The sequence below is a fragment of the Spea bombifrons genome, chromosome 4 (genome assembly GCF_027358695.1).
Source record: "Spea bombifrons isolate aSpeBom1 chromosome 4, aSpeBom1.2.pri, whole genome shotgun sequence".
NCBI classification, from domain to species: Eukaryota; Metazoa; Chordata; class Amphibia; order Anura; family Pelobatidae; genus Spea; species Spea bombifrons.
Window position 1 is genome coordinate 60,265,543 of NC_071090.1, and position 16,231 is coordinate 60,281,773.

General features: G+C 37.0%; 1 protein-coding gene across 1 annotated transcript in view; it reads left to right on the top strand.

Annotated features, from left to right (window-relative positions):
* The window catches only part of LOC128491378 (mucin-19-like), a 130,611-nt gene that overhangs the window by 71,557 nt on the left and 42,823 nt on the right, over positions 1 to 16,231 (top strand). The window contains exons 48-55 of the mRNA XM_053463701.1: positions 971 to 1,117; positions 4,846 to 5,074; positions 5,761 to 5,878; positions 6,250 to 6,310; positions 8,411 to 8,505; positions 10,961 to 11,183; positions 12,354 to 12,476; positions 13,767 to 13,890. Of these exons, the coding sequence (XP_053319676.1) occupies positions 971 to 1,117; positions 4,846 to 5,074; positions 5,761 to 5,878; positions 6,250 to 6,310; positions 8,411 to 8,505; positions 10,961 to 11,183; positions 12,354 to 12,476; positions 13,767 to 13,890 (1,120 nt within the window). The remainder of the gene's footprint in view (positions 1 to 970; positions 1,118 to 4,845; positions 5,075 to 5,760; positions 5,879 to 6,249; positions 6,311 to 8,410; positions 8,506 to 10,960; positions 11,184 to 12,353; positions 12,477 to 13,766; positions 13,891 to 16,231) is intronic.

Below are 16,231 nucleotides of genomic sequence, written 5' to 3' on the forward strand. Positions count from 1 at the left end.
GATGCTGTATTTGATCCAACAGAAACAATTTAATTTCAGCCTGTGCCATGCGACATCCAAGGGCCCTGTCTGAGCACATAAGCCTCTATTTGCAAAAATGGTTAATCTGCTCCTTGGATAATGAGGCGCACAATAAATTATGGGAGTGCACATGTCCGGTGGCTCTAATACCGGAGTTTAACCTGAATGTGGTCACTTTCCTCTCTCGGAACAGAAGAGATCCACGCAAGGGTCTTGAGCAGGGCCTTAAGTCAGCCCAGAACAGATTGCTGTTTATCGTGGGTCCAATTACACAAACTCTGTCGCTGGCCAACCTTGCATTTTAGGCTCAATTTCTTACCCTAATATAATAAGGGGTTGGGCTCTCCAAGTAATTTGTCTATATAGGCAATGCCAAAGTAGCCCTTTCAACTGAAAGAAGAAAGGTGGCACTTCTTCTATTTGGGTACTCTTTTGTTAAGGAGCTGAGATGCTATGTGTCAACTTTGACTTCATGGTGAAAGGCCAAGTCATCCATGCAAGAATTCATCCAGCGATGGACAATCGAAGGGCCGGATCTCTAGAGGATTTGTGTCGGGTCATCAACCTGCGCACCCTCAACAAGTCTGTTACTTACTATCATTTCAAGATGGCATGAATTCATCTTCTTTGTGATCTTATGAAACAGAGAGGCTGGTTCACAAGACTAGATACAAAGGATGCTTATTTGACCGTTCCCATTCATCCAGATCATCGGAAGTTTCTTCAGTTTCGATGGGGTTGTCAACACTGGCAGTCCAAATGTCTGTCCTTCGAACTCTGTTCTGGCCCTTGGTGCTTAACCAAACTCCTCAAACCGGTGATGGCTTTCTTCTAACTTTGCCTTAACGATATCTTTCTGTTCTCACTAAATCCAGTAGCTTTTCTCCGTCTACCACCCTCAAAGGCTGGTGCCATCAAGAAAGAGATTCACTCTTTACTTTATGTACAGATTTGTCCACTACGAAGGTTAGCGAGAGTGGTGGGCCTTCTGTCATCCTCCATCCTGGCCCCCTTTATTACTGCACTACAATGTCTCAAAGCCAATTATCTGAGATGTTTCCCATCCTACGATCAGCCAGTCCATCTTGCCGACCAGGTACGTCAAGAACTGTGCTAGTGGCTTCCTCAAATGCAGACATAGAATGGTCAAGCAATTTTCGGGTCCCAACTGGACTTCATTTTGGAATGCGGCGCCAGCATGTTAGGATGGGGATTGGTATCTTCTAGAGAGGCCACAGAAGGTTGTTGATCATTACAAGAACATAATCTGCACATCAATTGCTTGGAGCTTATTGCAGACTTTTTTGCTATCCTCTGTTTAGCCAAAGAGTGATCAGAATGAGGCCTCTTAATACGAACAGACAATTTTGCAGCGGTCAACTGATGAATCAACTATATCAGTTCTGCTTCGACCGCAACATCTCGCTCTTGCTTATGAGTTACCCCCTTTCACACTCATTCCCAGGGTCATTCAACACCTAATCAACTCTCAGACAATGGTGGTTCTGGTGACTCCTCTATAGCACTCACAACCATTGTTCCCAGCTCTGCTGGAGCTATCGGTTCAGAATCCTCTGGTGCTCCCTATTTTTACCTCTCTCTAAGTAGGTCCAGAAGGTCAGTTTCATCCGCTTATCCTCGATGGCCGACTCTCTTTAGTTGCCTGGACAATTTCGGGTAATCCCAGTCCTTGATCTATCGCAGGACGCTAGAAATTTGCTCTGAAATTCCTGGGCACCCAGTACCCTTAAATCTTTTAATTGTTTTCGTTCCACTATTTCCAGTGGTCATATTGGATCTAAAAAAGGATTGCTTTGTGGCATTCATTTTTGTAGACCTCCAGCTTCCCATTACAACGCCTTCTGAGATGTGGCAGTAACGCTAGATTTTTTGCGCAATTGGCCGGACAACTATACATCGTCTTTGAAACAATTATATGCTAAAATATCAATGCTCCTTTGCTTTCCTCTCGTAGAGTTTCTGATGTCCGGGCTTTAGAGGATGATGCCATTTTCTTCTCTCCATAGGGAGTGGAACTCAAGATTAGAAGAGGACAAAAACTGCTTCTACGTCCCCTTCTTACCCATATTTTGATGACTATCCTAAGATTTGTGTTCATATTTAACTATTACAGCTTCTCATCATTCGGTTTCAAATTCATAGCTCCTACTTTCTTATTCTAAGCCTTTTCACTCAGTTTTGTCAACTAATTTGGCTAGATGGAGTAGATGGTTACTTTCTCTAGCTTCATTTTGGAGCACACTCTGTTGTTGCAGCTTCTAGTGCAATTTTGGGTGGTGGTTCGTTAGCCGATATTCTTAGAGCGTCTGATTGATCAGGCACCTCTACTTTCCACACCTTTTATTTCAGACCTTTATCCTCCGCAGTTTTACCTTTGTTTTTTTAACGTTAAAATTGCAAATATGAGCCTCCTGTCTTGCCTTATAATTGACAATTATTTTAGTCTCGGTGACCGAATAATTGGAATTTTAATAAAGACAGGAGGCTCCTGCCTCCCTTTTGTTATAGGGTCTTATATGTCTGAATTGTTTTTATTATATAATGTGTATAGGGTTTTCATACGCAGTTGCTGTTATGTATCTCTCTTTCTTTGTTCCAGTCTGAGTTCCTTTGAGGATTCCTTCCCTGGATCAGGTCGTTATTTACTGTTGGTTGACCCCAGGATCTTCAGTTTACATTCAAGTTTCTTGTGTTCCCGGCTATGGAGAATATTTATTTCCACTGTTATTAGTAGATTATTTTTATTATTACGATTATCATTTTTTTATAATAAGAAATGGCCATGAAATTAAAAGTACTTTAATTTACATGAATTTAAGTTATTTCTGTATCTTAGTGGTGATTCTAAATTGAATCGCTCATTTATAACTTACTGTTAATGGCTGATTATTATTATTACTTAAATTTGATTATTATCTACAACCTGATTTATACCCATGATTACATATTCCTATTGGCAAGATTGGGTAATATACTTAATTTGTGATTGTTAATGATGATCTGCGGATAACATACTTTAAGATCTAGCTAATAAATTGTAATTTCTCATGAAACTATATTACTTATTATTTAGAGTGACTTGCTCACTTACTAAACTGTATGAAGCATTAATTATTTTTTTTGAGTTTCGGTGTAGACATAAACTAGAATTAATTATCTATTTATAATGGCTATTTTTTTTTCCTTTCACAAAATTTAATGCCATCAACTACACTCTTTTAAATATTTACCGCCTGAACCAACCCCCTTTACATTTTCTTAATAACCTTACCAAAACTGACTGGTATATTGATAGTGGGTAGCGACTTCAATTGTTTAGCAGAAATCAACTTCTTTGGCACAACAACATTCCTTGGCTAGAAATTCCCTGGTCGATTGCTGGAGGGTATTTCATCCAAATGATAAAGGTTATACATTTTTTTTATCAAACATACAACATCTTCATATACTCTTGTATAGATTTTTTCTGAAAAGAACTTCAAACTTTTAATTTTATTATTAACTCAGAGCTCTGTCATACTACTTGGTTAAAAAGAATTCAGAATATAAAATCATAGCATATAGAGAATATGTAAAAAATCTTTTGCAACCTCTAACATAGATGAACTTACTTCTAAAGCAAATATTTTTTTAGATCAGAATGACAATGGAGAAGTCCCAGATACAACACGTTATTTTTTATGAGATATTTAGTAATAAAACTTGTCTCTAAACTGAAAAGGGAAAAGGTGCAAACCTATCACAGTTACATATAAAATTATTATAAAAATCCCTTCAGCAAAACAAATGCTAATGCCATTGGGCACCATTACAAGTCTATATAAATTACACAATGGCGACATACTGAATCAGGAAATCAGAACGTTTTCAGAAACTACCAAAGTTATCTGGAGATAAAAGACAATTATTAGATTAACCCTTTTCATTATTAGAGATAAAAAATGTTATTAATAGATCGAAAGTGGGGAGATCTCCAGGCTCAGTTAGCTTTTCGTTTCTTTTCTTTCTTAAACTAAAACAGACTATATTACCATTTTTTGGTCAGCAGTGGTTTTTGCCTTGCAACTCTCTCATGGATGCCATTTTTTGCACATACTCTTTCATATTGTGAAATTGTGAATACTGGCCTTAACTGGCTCTGCTGGGAAGGTAGATATTTATTGATAATGCTTCTCACCGTGGAGTCCCAGGGCATTAGGGATTTCGACCCTTTTCAGACTGACAAATGTCAATTACTTTCTCATCTGTTCTTGAATTTCTTTAGATTTTTAAAGACCTTTCAGCCTACTTCACTTTGCAAGACAGGTTACATAGTTACATAGTTACATAGTTATATGTCTATTTAATGTTTCGATTCTACACGTCTGGCAGTAATCATGCCTCTGTGTGTCTGGTGCAATTTAAGCCAATTAACAATCACATTTGGTTAATTGGTTGATTTAGTAACTAAGGAGGTGTTTACTTTTTTCACATAGGACCAGGTAGGGTTGGATAGCTATTTTCCTTTTATACATGAAATCATGTTTTCTCGCGTTTATGTAATATTAAAATTAGTTTGATAACCTGAAAAATGAAACTGGGAAGCAGGCAAATACTTTTTCACAACACTGTAGTACACTTGTTACCCTGTGGCTCGTTATTCTATGGAACTAGTAGATAACATAACTAGTAGTGGTATTGTGGTCATCTCTCGTGTGGCAAAAAAAGTCTATATGAAATTCTTCACCATAATAATGCAACTGTAAATCAAACCCTTCAGAATCACGTTTGCATGCTATGTATTCAGTTTATGTTCTTTTTTAGGTGAATGTGGTACATGGGGAAAAGGAGCATATAAGTGCTTGAATGGTCAGACATTCTACTGTAAATCTAAAAGCACAATGTCTTATTGTCGTCACTGTGTTGAGAGTGGTGCTGAATTTAATATAGAAACAAAGAGAAATGAATATGGAAATCTTGAGAAAATGAAGATTAAAATTGATGGCAATGAGGTTGATATAAGTGGCATGGACATCACTGTGAACAGCATAATGTAAGTAGAAATAATAGCTTATACGGTATTTACTGTTATGATCATTGTACTAATAGTACAGCTGGTTTCTTAGTAGTAAGTATGTATTTAGTAGTTCATTTTAGACCATGTGTTTGCTTCTCGTCTAAATATTATACCTTTGTTTAGATACGCTTATAAATAATATAATACAATGATACACATAATAATTTTACAAGGGGATGATGTGGGTTTCAAGATAATGAATTTTACTGTAGTATCTCGCATCCTGTATGCAACAGGTAAAATATTTCCTTATTTTTTATTCTTAATTTTTAAATTGAAGACATGGGATTAATGTACCAAAACACATAAACTAATGATAATATTTTTCTAATAGGTAACCCTGTTTTTTTCTATGCAATAAAAAAGAAATTGAAAGTTTTTATTTAAAACAAAAGAATGAAAAGTATAATCAATACAGTGCGAGGTAAAACATTGGGTACTCCCCAATACAGGTACTACACAAAGAACTACAACTATGTGCTCAGAAATAGATATGTTACAGACATGTAATCCAAAGCAGTACCATTAAATTTTTGGGTTGGTGTATCTTAAATCTTCTTTTTCTTCACGACAGGTTCTCCATATATTTGTCACTCCGCATATCACTTTTTTCTCAATGCAGACTTTTTAACACAGCAATTTTCTTTCCATTGTATATTTAGGATACGTGTGCCATATATGAACAAGATCTTAAGAATTCAAAAATGTGGAATGTATACAAAACTCATCAGTCGTCGAGATATTCTTTCTTTAGTATGGGACTACAAACAATTATTATGTGTAAGTGCTTTGATTTTGTGTGGTGTGACATTGCATATAATTTATTATCATTAATTGTTTTATATAGCACCATCACATTCTGCAGCACTATACAATGGGGAAATGGGACAAAACAAGTCGTGTATAAAATAACAATTTGACTTACAGGAACAAGAGGTAAATAGGGCCCTGTTCAAACAAGCTTACATCATACTCTTTACAAATGCACTCTTATGTGTTATTGAATTATATAGTCTACAATCGCATTAGCAATGTAGAAAAGCGGTAAATATTTTTGTACATGAAATGCTTTTGAAACATTAAATGTTATTGTACGTGCACATGCACAACAATTTATGTTATAATTTAAAGTAAGTTTGTGTTTATTTTAGTTAAACCTCATAAAGAAATATCGCACGTGTGGTCTTTGTGGAGATTCTCAAGGCGGCCCAGGTATATATATATATACATAGTATAAAGTAAAACTTTAACTTGTGTAGCAAATGTCTATTTCTTGGAACATGTTGGTGATCCCCAAGAACCACTGTCTTCTAAGGTAAACACAACACATAGACAAGCCAGCTGGAGTTTAAGTGCACTGAAGTTAGGGTCTCTTCTCTACTTCGCAACATAACACCAGCTCTGTAGCCCAACAGAAATTTTTTTTAGCAGTTTGTAGCAACTCAGCTTTCTTTGCTGAGATAAGGGAGATAGTGACCTGTTGAACTACAGCTAGCTTTACTTGGTGAGTGCAAACCTTGCCCTGGATTTTTAAATCTGTTTGAGCATCAGCCCACCTTGCATTCCAGATGCTCTACCCAGGGACTTATAACACAATTTACAAGTCTCACAAGTCATTGTTTGTTTAGCGCATTATGGGCCTGGTGCTGAGGATATTGGTGGGCCTTTTTTATGGAAATAAATAAAATAGACAGAATAGACATAATCTTAACTCCTCGGCATCCATGTGTATTTGATAAAGATGACATCAGTTCTAGGCAGTTAGTGTAGGATATATTCTTACGTAAAGGGAGTACATCAGTACACTAAAAAAAGTGTTCTTATTTCAGGCTTCAGATGCCTGAAGCCACAATTTAGTGTGCCAAATTGCTTTTTAATAAGATATGCAGACTGAAATAGAGTAAATAACACAATACCTTTACTTTTACACTCACTGACTTCTGGGCCTAGAAAGTTTTGTCCTCTAAAGTGGTCCACAAATTCAGGGGGGTGTTTTATTTCTTGATAATAAAAAAATTAAATAGTTCAATTTATTCCTACAGTAAGTAAAGTGCCAGGAAATGGACGATCAAACATACCAGGACAGGTTCTGCCACACTTACACATAAACACACTCACCAGAACAGACTCTGACCACCCCTTTTGTGTTCCCCCCCCTTGTGTATCACCCACAGCCTGCCCCTCCCTTTAATATTGATTTATGTGATGGTGCCAACTGCCCCCCTTGTGTATTGATTCCTCCAGCCCCCCCATTGTGTATTTATCCCACTAGACAGCTTCCCCTTTTGTATTGTTTCATGTGATGCCTCCAACCAGCCCCCCTTGTGAATTAGTGCCCCCTAGGGTGACCACATCAGCCATGTTTTCCGGGACACATATCATTTTTACATATTGCTGACCAGTCCAGATAGAATGCTGACCTGAAGTATGGGGAATGTGTATCTGACTAATTGGTTCCCTTCCATTAGTCTATACATCTCCCATACTGCAGGGCAGCATTTTATCTGGTCTGGTCAGCAATAAGTAAAGATTATATATGTCCTGGAAAACATGGCCAATGCCCCCACAGCCTTGTGTGTTGCCCCAGCCAGCCCCACATTGTGTATTTATGCCTCCCAGCTAGCCCCTCATCTTTGGTATCATGTCAGCCCTGGCATCCAGATTGCATCCACAAGACCAGCCTAGCACCCATATTGGAAGAATAGGACTTGCCATCTTTGCCCCCAAACAGCCTCCCTGTGGCACCTATGTCCCAAACAGCCTGCCTGTGGCATCTTTGCCCCCAAAAGGCCTCTGTGCACCATGCTTCTTCCCCCACTTAGACATCCATGCTATCACACACATACTCATTCACTTATTACCAAAAATGCATTCACTCATTCACGGATACTCATTCATTCACTCATTCAGCAACTAATTAATTTAATCATTCAGCTACTCATTCATTCCCTCATTCAGATACTCATTCATTCTCTCATTCAGATACTCATTCATTCCCTCATTCAGATACTCATTAATAATCTAATTTTGCCGGGCCACCTAGAATGGAGGACCCAGTCGTGGTTGCGATCCCCACAATCACAGTTGCTACGGGCTCAAGGGGCAGCTGATATGAACCCGTTAAAAGTAACCCATGGTAGTCGTGTGATCGCATTTGCCACTTTGTGTGTTCCTCTGGACCCCAGACCGGCCAGGCCAACGGGAAATCCCAGTGTTGGATATTTCAACCAAATTGGCAAATACATCTTGCTATATTAAAGGTGAGCTGAATACTTTAGGCTTTAAATGATAACATTATACTTAACTTCTTAGGAGAAGACTTGCTGGCATTTATTGAAGGTAATATCATTGAAAAGGATGGTGAAACTAAGATTGAAACCAGTGATCCAAATGAAGATGGAATAAAGGTACTTGTATATTCTTTGCTTTTTGCAGTAGATCATTTGGCTCATACATGAATACAAAATGCAGCTAGCTGAAAAAATGAGTGTGTTTTTCTTTACTATTTTGAAAACAATTGTGTCAGAGGCCTCAGAGGCACTTAGTGAAAATACAAAAATGCTTCATATAGTTATGCTTGATAAAATTAAATTTACATATCCCATTACTACTTTCTATATACAACAAAACCCCTGAGTAGCATGAGGCATTGTATTTTCCAAATAAAGAAAGAAAATCTAGATTCTGAATAAAAAATATGCATTACATAGCTAATACAATAACCAGATGCTTCAATAAATATTTATAACAAAGAAATTCTGTATATCCTTACTTACATCTCTGAATATTTTTCTCATCAACTACTGTTAATAATATGCTTGTTGTGGGGTTACTTTCCATTAGAATTTTTTTCAGTGTTACCACAAAGAACATAACAATACTTTCTTAAAGGGGAAGCCCAATGGAATTAAATGCAATGCTGTATAAAGTAGAGTATATTATCACTGAAGAAAACTTGATTTTATTTTATCGGTCGCAATAAACTACCTTCATCTACAGACCTAGAGGCTGCTTTTGTAGGTAGTCATAGTCATGTGATATTTTATTTCATTAGACATTGGTGTCAGTATGGTCTGTTCATCAAGAGGTCAAGTGGTTAGTCGAGTTAAAGTCTAAGTTGACTGAGGTTGCATGCCTTCGACAAAAAAAGTTGACATGTTGAAAATGCTTCCATGAAGAAGTTTTGTTTTAAATCCCTTCACGACCAGGGTTTTTCTTACCCTCATGAACAAAGTTTTTCCCCCTTTTTAATATATGGTTATTAATTCAGGATTCCACTTTTTATGGGGATTATGTATCATTGTTTCAAGGACACATATGACACATATCATATGATAAAAATTCACTCCTATGATAAAAAATAATTTAGTCCATTATTTAGTAAAATGACTAGGTTAACAACCAGAAAAATAGCAATTTTAATTCCACACGTTAGATGGCATTAACTTACAACTAGACATGGGTGCTGGCCAACTCTTCGAGTTCGTCTTCATGTTCGTCTTCGTGGGGGAAAAAATCTTCGTATTCCACGAATATTGGCCTGTTCCTGTGTTCGTTTGGGCAAATATCTGTGTACATTCTCCTTGTTAGTTTTTTGCCATTTTTTTGTAGAATGGGTTAATACGGGGTTAACGCGGTACACACTACGCAGCTTTGGCGCCAGGATTTTCTATGTCCGTACGATCAACCAATGAAGTGCACCTGTACTTCATTGGTTGATGGCAGACGAGTCCCCTGCTGGCGACCAATAGAGTTGCTCGGTCTCCCCAGGCCAAATTGCGCTGTCAGAAGTTAAAGTGTCGTGCAAGTGGGTCTATTGGTCACCTGCAGGGGCCTCCTCTGGCATCAACCAATTGGTTGATGCCAGAGGAGGCCCCTGCAGGCGACCAATAGAGTTGCTTGCCCGGCTCTTTAACTACTAACGGTGCAACTTGGCCTGTATCCCCTCTACAAGAGTTAAAGGTCTTGACGGCGAACCTACAGATTTCCGCTCCCGCTATGTACGAAATCCGTAGGTTCGACGTCAGGATTTAAAGGGCCGCGAGAGTGAGTCTATTGGTCGCCTGCAGGGGCCTCCTCTGGCATCAACCAATTGGTTGATTAGTAAACAAGATGAACACGAAGATTCTTTGTGTTGTGTGTCTTCATATACGCTTTGCCGCCGCCATGTTCGTATGTTCGGTATTAGGGCTGAACAACGAAAATGCACCCTTCGTGTTCGTTTTCATGTTCACCCGAATACAAATGCACAAGTCTACTTAAAACACCCCCCAAGAATTAAACAGTGTACGCATAGGTTTCTTACCTTATGCTTCCTTACGTGTTATTTTGAAACTTTTGGGTTAGGGACAGGAAACATTCTTTTATTGTTTATATGTCTAGTGAAAGGAGTACAAAGTGTTTGGGCACATTTTTTCCAGTTTGTATTATTATTATACTCCATTTAATTATTTTATTTTTTTTTATTTTATTTTATAGATTAATTATTATTATCAAAATACTTTAAATGGAAGAAACAGTCTGGTGGGGTAACAGATGATCATCACATGTGCCAGCAGGGCAAACATGTGCCTAGTTTGTTGTTTCCATCAATATCAGTGCTGTTGAACAAAAGATCAGAAATGTATTGTCATTTAAGTGTAACTGGTGTTTTTATGACATATGAGGCCATTACATGTGGTCATCTAGTACATAATCCTTAGGACTGTCCCTAGATTGTTAACTGGTTAAGGGCTCATTAAGTTTGTATTTCGATATATACTATTCATTTATAAATTACTAGTATAATCTATACTTACCATTGTCGTTATTTATCGGGTAATGCTATTTTTGTAAATATATCTCACATTAATTGTTTTTCAGTATTGCAACAGTATAATTTCATACTACTTTTCATCTGTGGTCTATGGAAGCACTTCTCAAAATGACTACATCAAGATATGTGCATATGAATATAATGAATGTGCTGAAAAAGACAAAAGGATGTGTGCATGTTCGACCTTCATTGAATTGGCTCGGATTTGTGGAAATGCAGGCTGTTCAGACCTATTGAAATCATGGAGGAAAGATCCAAATATTTTGTGTGGTATGCATATTTATGTATAGAAGATATATAGAAATCTGTTTATAAATATAAATAAAGTCAAAAGAGATTGTGATGGAAAAAAATTCTACCTAAACCTCCCATTAATGTGAACAACCTTAGTCAGATTAACAAACACGAAGATTGACCAAAACAAATCCTTACTCACATTCAGTTTTATATTAAAGAGCTTGCTGATCATAGTCATAACAAAATGTAACAATAAACAGTAATTAATCTGATCAGTTCTCCACATTATAACAGAATATTGGTTAACCTTAATTCACTAATAAACTGACTATGCTTGAGTAGTTTTAAGATTGTTTTTGCAACATAAAAGTGACTACGAATGGGTGTGGAACATTTTGTGCCCAAGTTCTGTGTTCTATATCTTATGTTCTCTTGTCCAGAATGAATGCAAATATTTAGAAACAATTGTTGATGCTACAGAGCCCATATTTCAGAAGGATAGACCATGAGTTATATTTTCCCAGTATGCTTGTGTACTATGCAAAATGATCATACAGAGAAGTAATGTATAAAATATGATTCTAGTGATAATAGTCACCAAGTGCCCCTCTAAGGAGGAACAGTAAGTCTTTGAGATACAAATCCCACTGTCCAACTTTACCCCCCCTGCTGGCCTTTTTTTGCGATGGGGATAAAATGTTCTACAGCGCTAAATGTCACAATATTGTGTATAAAAAGCAGAAATAGTTTACAAATGTTATTGTGTAAATGAAATGTTATTCTTCTTCTACAATTTATGCTGACTGACATAAAAGTTATGTAATCTTCCTCCAGATTTCATCATTACATTGTTTGCTGTACTGTTAAGACAGTTAAGAATCACTTAACTAAAATCACTTTTCATAGCTAGCCTCCAATATTCTAGTCTTTAAATTGACTGTACTCAGTAACCCAGTGTGTACGGAGGAAAACTTGTTTATAAAGGTTTTGAAAAGAAAAACTGATAAGAGTTTCCGTTTATATTTGTGAAAGGTATGTATGATTTCGCTGCATTGTCACATTATGCATTCTGACTTTAATAGAAGCTACATTCTCACATAACATTTTAATGTGTTGCCTGAATATCCACTCTCAGGTTTCTAGTTTACATTATATTTTCATATTTTTCAAGGTCTTAAAAACCTGTCTTGTTAACTTTTTTAGGTGTACCTCAATGCCCAGAAACCCAAGTGTATGATGAATGTGCTCCTGTTTCTCAACCAACATGTTCTAACCCATCCCCCTTTCAAGAAAAGGGTGTTGTCTCCGGTTGTACTTGCCCTGAAGGTTGTACTTAAACAAATATATGACAAGCTAAAACGTACCTCCGTTTTTATCTTTGATTTCATTTGTTTGAGTGTTCAGTCAAACCAACATAGAAACAGATATAAAGTCACATAAGCTTTTGACAGGCTGGTAAACCATTAGTGTTTTTCTCAGTTATATAATAATACAGTTCTGATCCTCTTTATTCCTCTAATTGTAACCCTAAACCAAACCCTCAGAGAAAATATAATGGGAATAAGGATACAAGATTTGTGAAGTTGGATAAATTTGGGAGAATATAAAGTGAATATATTTACAATTGAATTAATGTATTTAAAAAATTGTGTTTTACTCATGTAATGATTTACACAATAGTTTTTTCAGGAACCCTAAAACAAGCCATAACAGTAACATTTTTATATTCAAGGAACAGATACCAGATAGAGATTAGCAGTGTTGTCAGGGCACATTTTCATTTTAGCTATTTTGCCAGGAGCTTTACAAATGTATTTCACATAAAGTCAAATTCCTTGAAATACCATATTTTACATTAAAATATTGTTTTGCTTTTCATAAATACCCAATCAGAATAACAGTCAGGCATCAGGTCAAGATAATTAATGTAATAAACACATACAAATCTTGTAAGATCTTAGATATAGACAGATCTAAGTAAGTAATTATATTTTTAAAACACTCTCACTTCCCTGCCTATTTTGTGGTTTAACAAATATTTCCCCAATATCATTATATGTCTTTGTTTCTAGTTAGTTTATCAGGAATTTTATTTGTCTTAAAGTACGATAATTTAGCGCGTTTCAAATGTCTCTAAATGCCATACTGATTAATGTTAACTTGATGTTTTATCTTTTTTGAATGTTAATATATATATATATATATATATATATATATATATATATATACACATACACTATATGGACAAAAGTATTGGGACACACCTCTCAATTACTGAATCCAGGTTTCAATCAGACACATTGCCAAAAGTGTATAAAATCAAGCACCTAGCCATGCAGTCTGCATTTAAAAACATTTGTTGAAAAAAATGGGTTGTTCTGAAGAGCTCCATGAATTCGAGTGTGGTACTGTGATAGGATGCCACCTTTATTATAAGTCACTTCAAAGAGGGGATCAACTATATACAGTATTAATGTTTCTGTATTTAGACATAAAAGTCCCTGTTGGTGTAATGGTAAGGTGTCCCAATACCTTTGTCCATTTAGTGTATATATATATATATATATATATATATATATATATATATACATACATTAAATTATGTGTTTTTAATAGGCCTTGTTATTGATGATATGGGAGGAAGCATGTCGTGTATACCTAAGTCTGGCTGCCCATGTTCCTATGGAGGAAGACTCTATCAACTGGGAGAAACTCGACAAAGCACTTGCAACTCAGAGTGGTAAGTATTTAAAACTAATTTGTGCATTAAAGTGAATCAGCTATTGTCAATGGAAGGCTACTTATAGACTAGTAATAGTTATAGTTTGTAAAGTTGATTCATGCAATGCATACATTTCAAAAGTCACACATTTGTCTGGTAGAGGCCAAATCAATTGGCCTATACCTAGGCTTTTATCTCCATAAGTGTCATGTTATCTGTACTGTTAGTAGGTCTGTACCTGGTCACAGAGGCAACATTTGGCTAATGGAGCAGGCAGTTGAATATGAATGCTTGCTATCATGGTTTCAGATGCTAGGAGGAAGGAGCAATTTGTTTTGGCATTTATGAAGTGGTGGTGGAAAACTGTTTTTGAGGGGTTTTTTTTGTATTTTTACCATATTATCATGTAATGGGATGCACACTATCTTGTTGTGTGTAGGTAAAGCGTAAGCAATTTATGATATTGTCACCTAACTTTGTCTATTGCAAAATTATAAAAATTGCCAATGAGTGAAAAACTACTAAAGTCCAAATTTCTACATCGGGTCATGGTCAATGTGCAGGAAAATCATAGGTGGTATTTGGTGGATATCTGGATCAAGAAGCAGAAACGAACACCCCTTGCATGACAGTGATGATCCAAGCAGTCTGGTGGCAAACAAAATAGCCCACACAGAAGTGAGAATGCATGGGTCAAATAATGAAATATGTGGTACCAGGGAGGAAGATAGAGAGTGGTCAAACAGTCTAAAGTTCAAGACAGGTGGCTCATGTTTGCTTGTGCTGCTTGTGCACGTAGTACATGTACACCGTAAGATTAAGGAAACCCACGAGCATGCCCAAGCAGGGCATGAGTGCGCCATTGGATATCCAGTGAGACATAGAAGCAGTTGTGACAGACTCCCCAAAGCACAACATCCAGGCACAGATGGAAGTTTAATGTCCAAGGTGTCCAGGGCAAGCATTGGATGCCGGTTCCCGGCTCCTCTGTTTAGGTCATACACTTACCAATGTGCCAGATATTCTAAATGACCATGGTGAAATTGTCTTCTTCGTCATCAAAGAGGACCAGATTTGACCTAGCTTTGTTGAAAGCTTGTAAATCAATAGGTTCAGCTGATTTTTGATAGATGGAGAGACTATAGATATGGAGCACTGTTACAGATGTAGAATGCTATCAATAATTGACATAGAATGGAGAAGAACCTAGCAAGAAAGTGACCAGGTGAAATAATTAATATATTGTATACACCCAGCAGTCCCAGTATGAGTGGAAACAAAGAAGACTAGGCTTTATCAAAAGATACGTTTTCAACATGTTTCTCTCTGCAACTAAGAATCCACTGTTGTGCTTTGTTAATGACTGTTCCAGACTTGATTGGACTACCATCAACAATTTTAATCAGTAAAAGGTGCAACCCATATGTCCTGCTTGGCTGTATTACATACAAAAGTTTAAACTTCTCAGGTGGGCTCCTTAAGTCACAGAAACAAGGCCACAAACCAGTTCAATCTGCATTGCTTCCTCTGGCCTGGCCTCAGTTGCAGACATTGGAGAAGGTCTAGAAACAGGACATGTTTTAGTACTATTGTTCTGGGCATTTTTCATACACGATTCATGAAACATGCAGTCCATCTGGATCACCCAACTTATCATTTCTTCCTCTGATTCAGGATTTCCCTCTGGTTTGTCTTTCTGCAGCTCACACAGTCATAGAAACATAGAAATAAACAATTTGACAGCAGATAAGAACCATGCAGCCCATTTAAGACTTAGGTCTTAATCAGTCCTTGATCTTGTCTTAGATTCAGGATAGCTTTATGTCTGTCTCATGCATGTTTAGATTACTTCACTGAATAAGCCTCTGCCACTGATAATGTGGGGCTGTTACATTTATTTATCACCATCTCAGTACAGTAAAAATCTACCACCATCTTACTAAGTGAGAAGGGGGAAATTATGTTTGAAAATAAGGTAGAAATTAATGATAGAGTTAAAGCACCTGCGATGTGTACTCGGACTGAGTAGATCTGCCATCTTCCTTACTGCTGAAAGCTTAATTGCTCCAAGGATTAACCCTTCATATTCCCCCAAGCACTAGCTGAGACTTGGTGTGGGAGTGAAACAGAACTCTCTTTATTGAGGACAGCACACTTATGTATACAGCAAACATGATAGGATTAAAGGTATAATCCCATCAACCACCAGACAGCCTGGCGCCACCATACAGTTATAAGGCCAGCAATGCCCACCTGACAAAGAGTCACTCAGGGTGATTCCAAGGGAGTGGTATCAATCCCGGGGTACCAATGGAGAGCTCCGGGTCTGAAGATGTTATGAACAAAAAAGCGTCTTGAT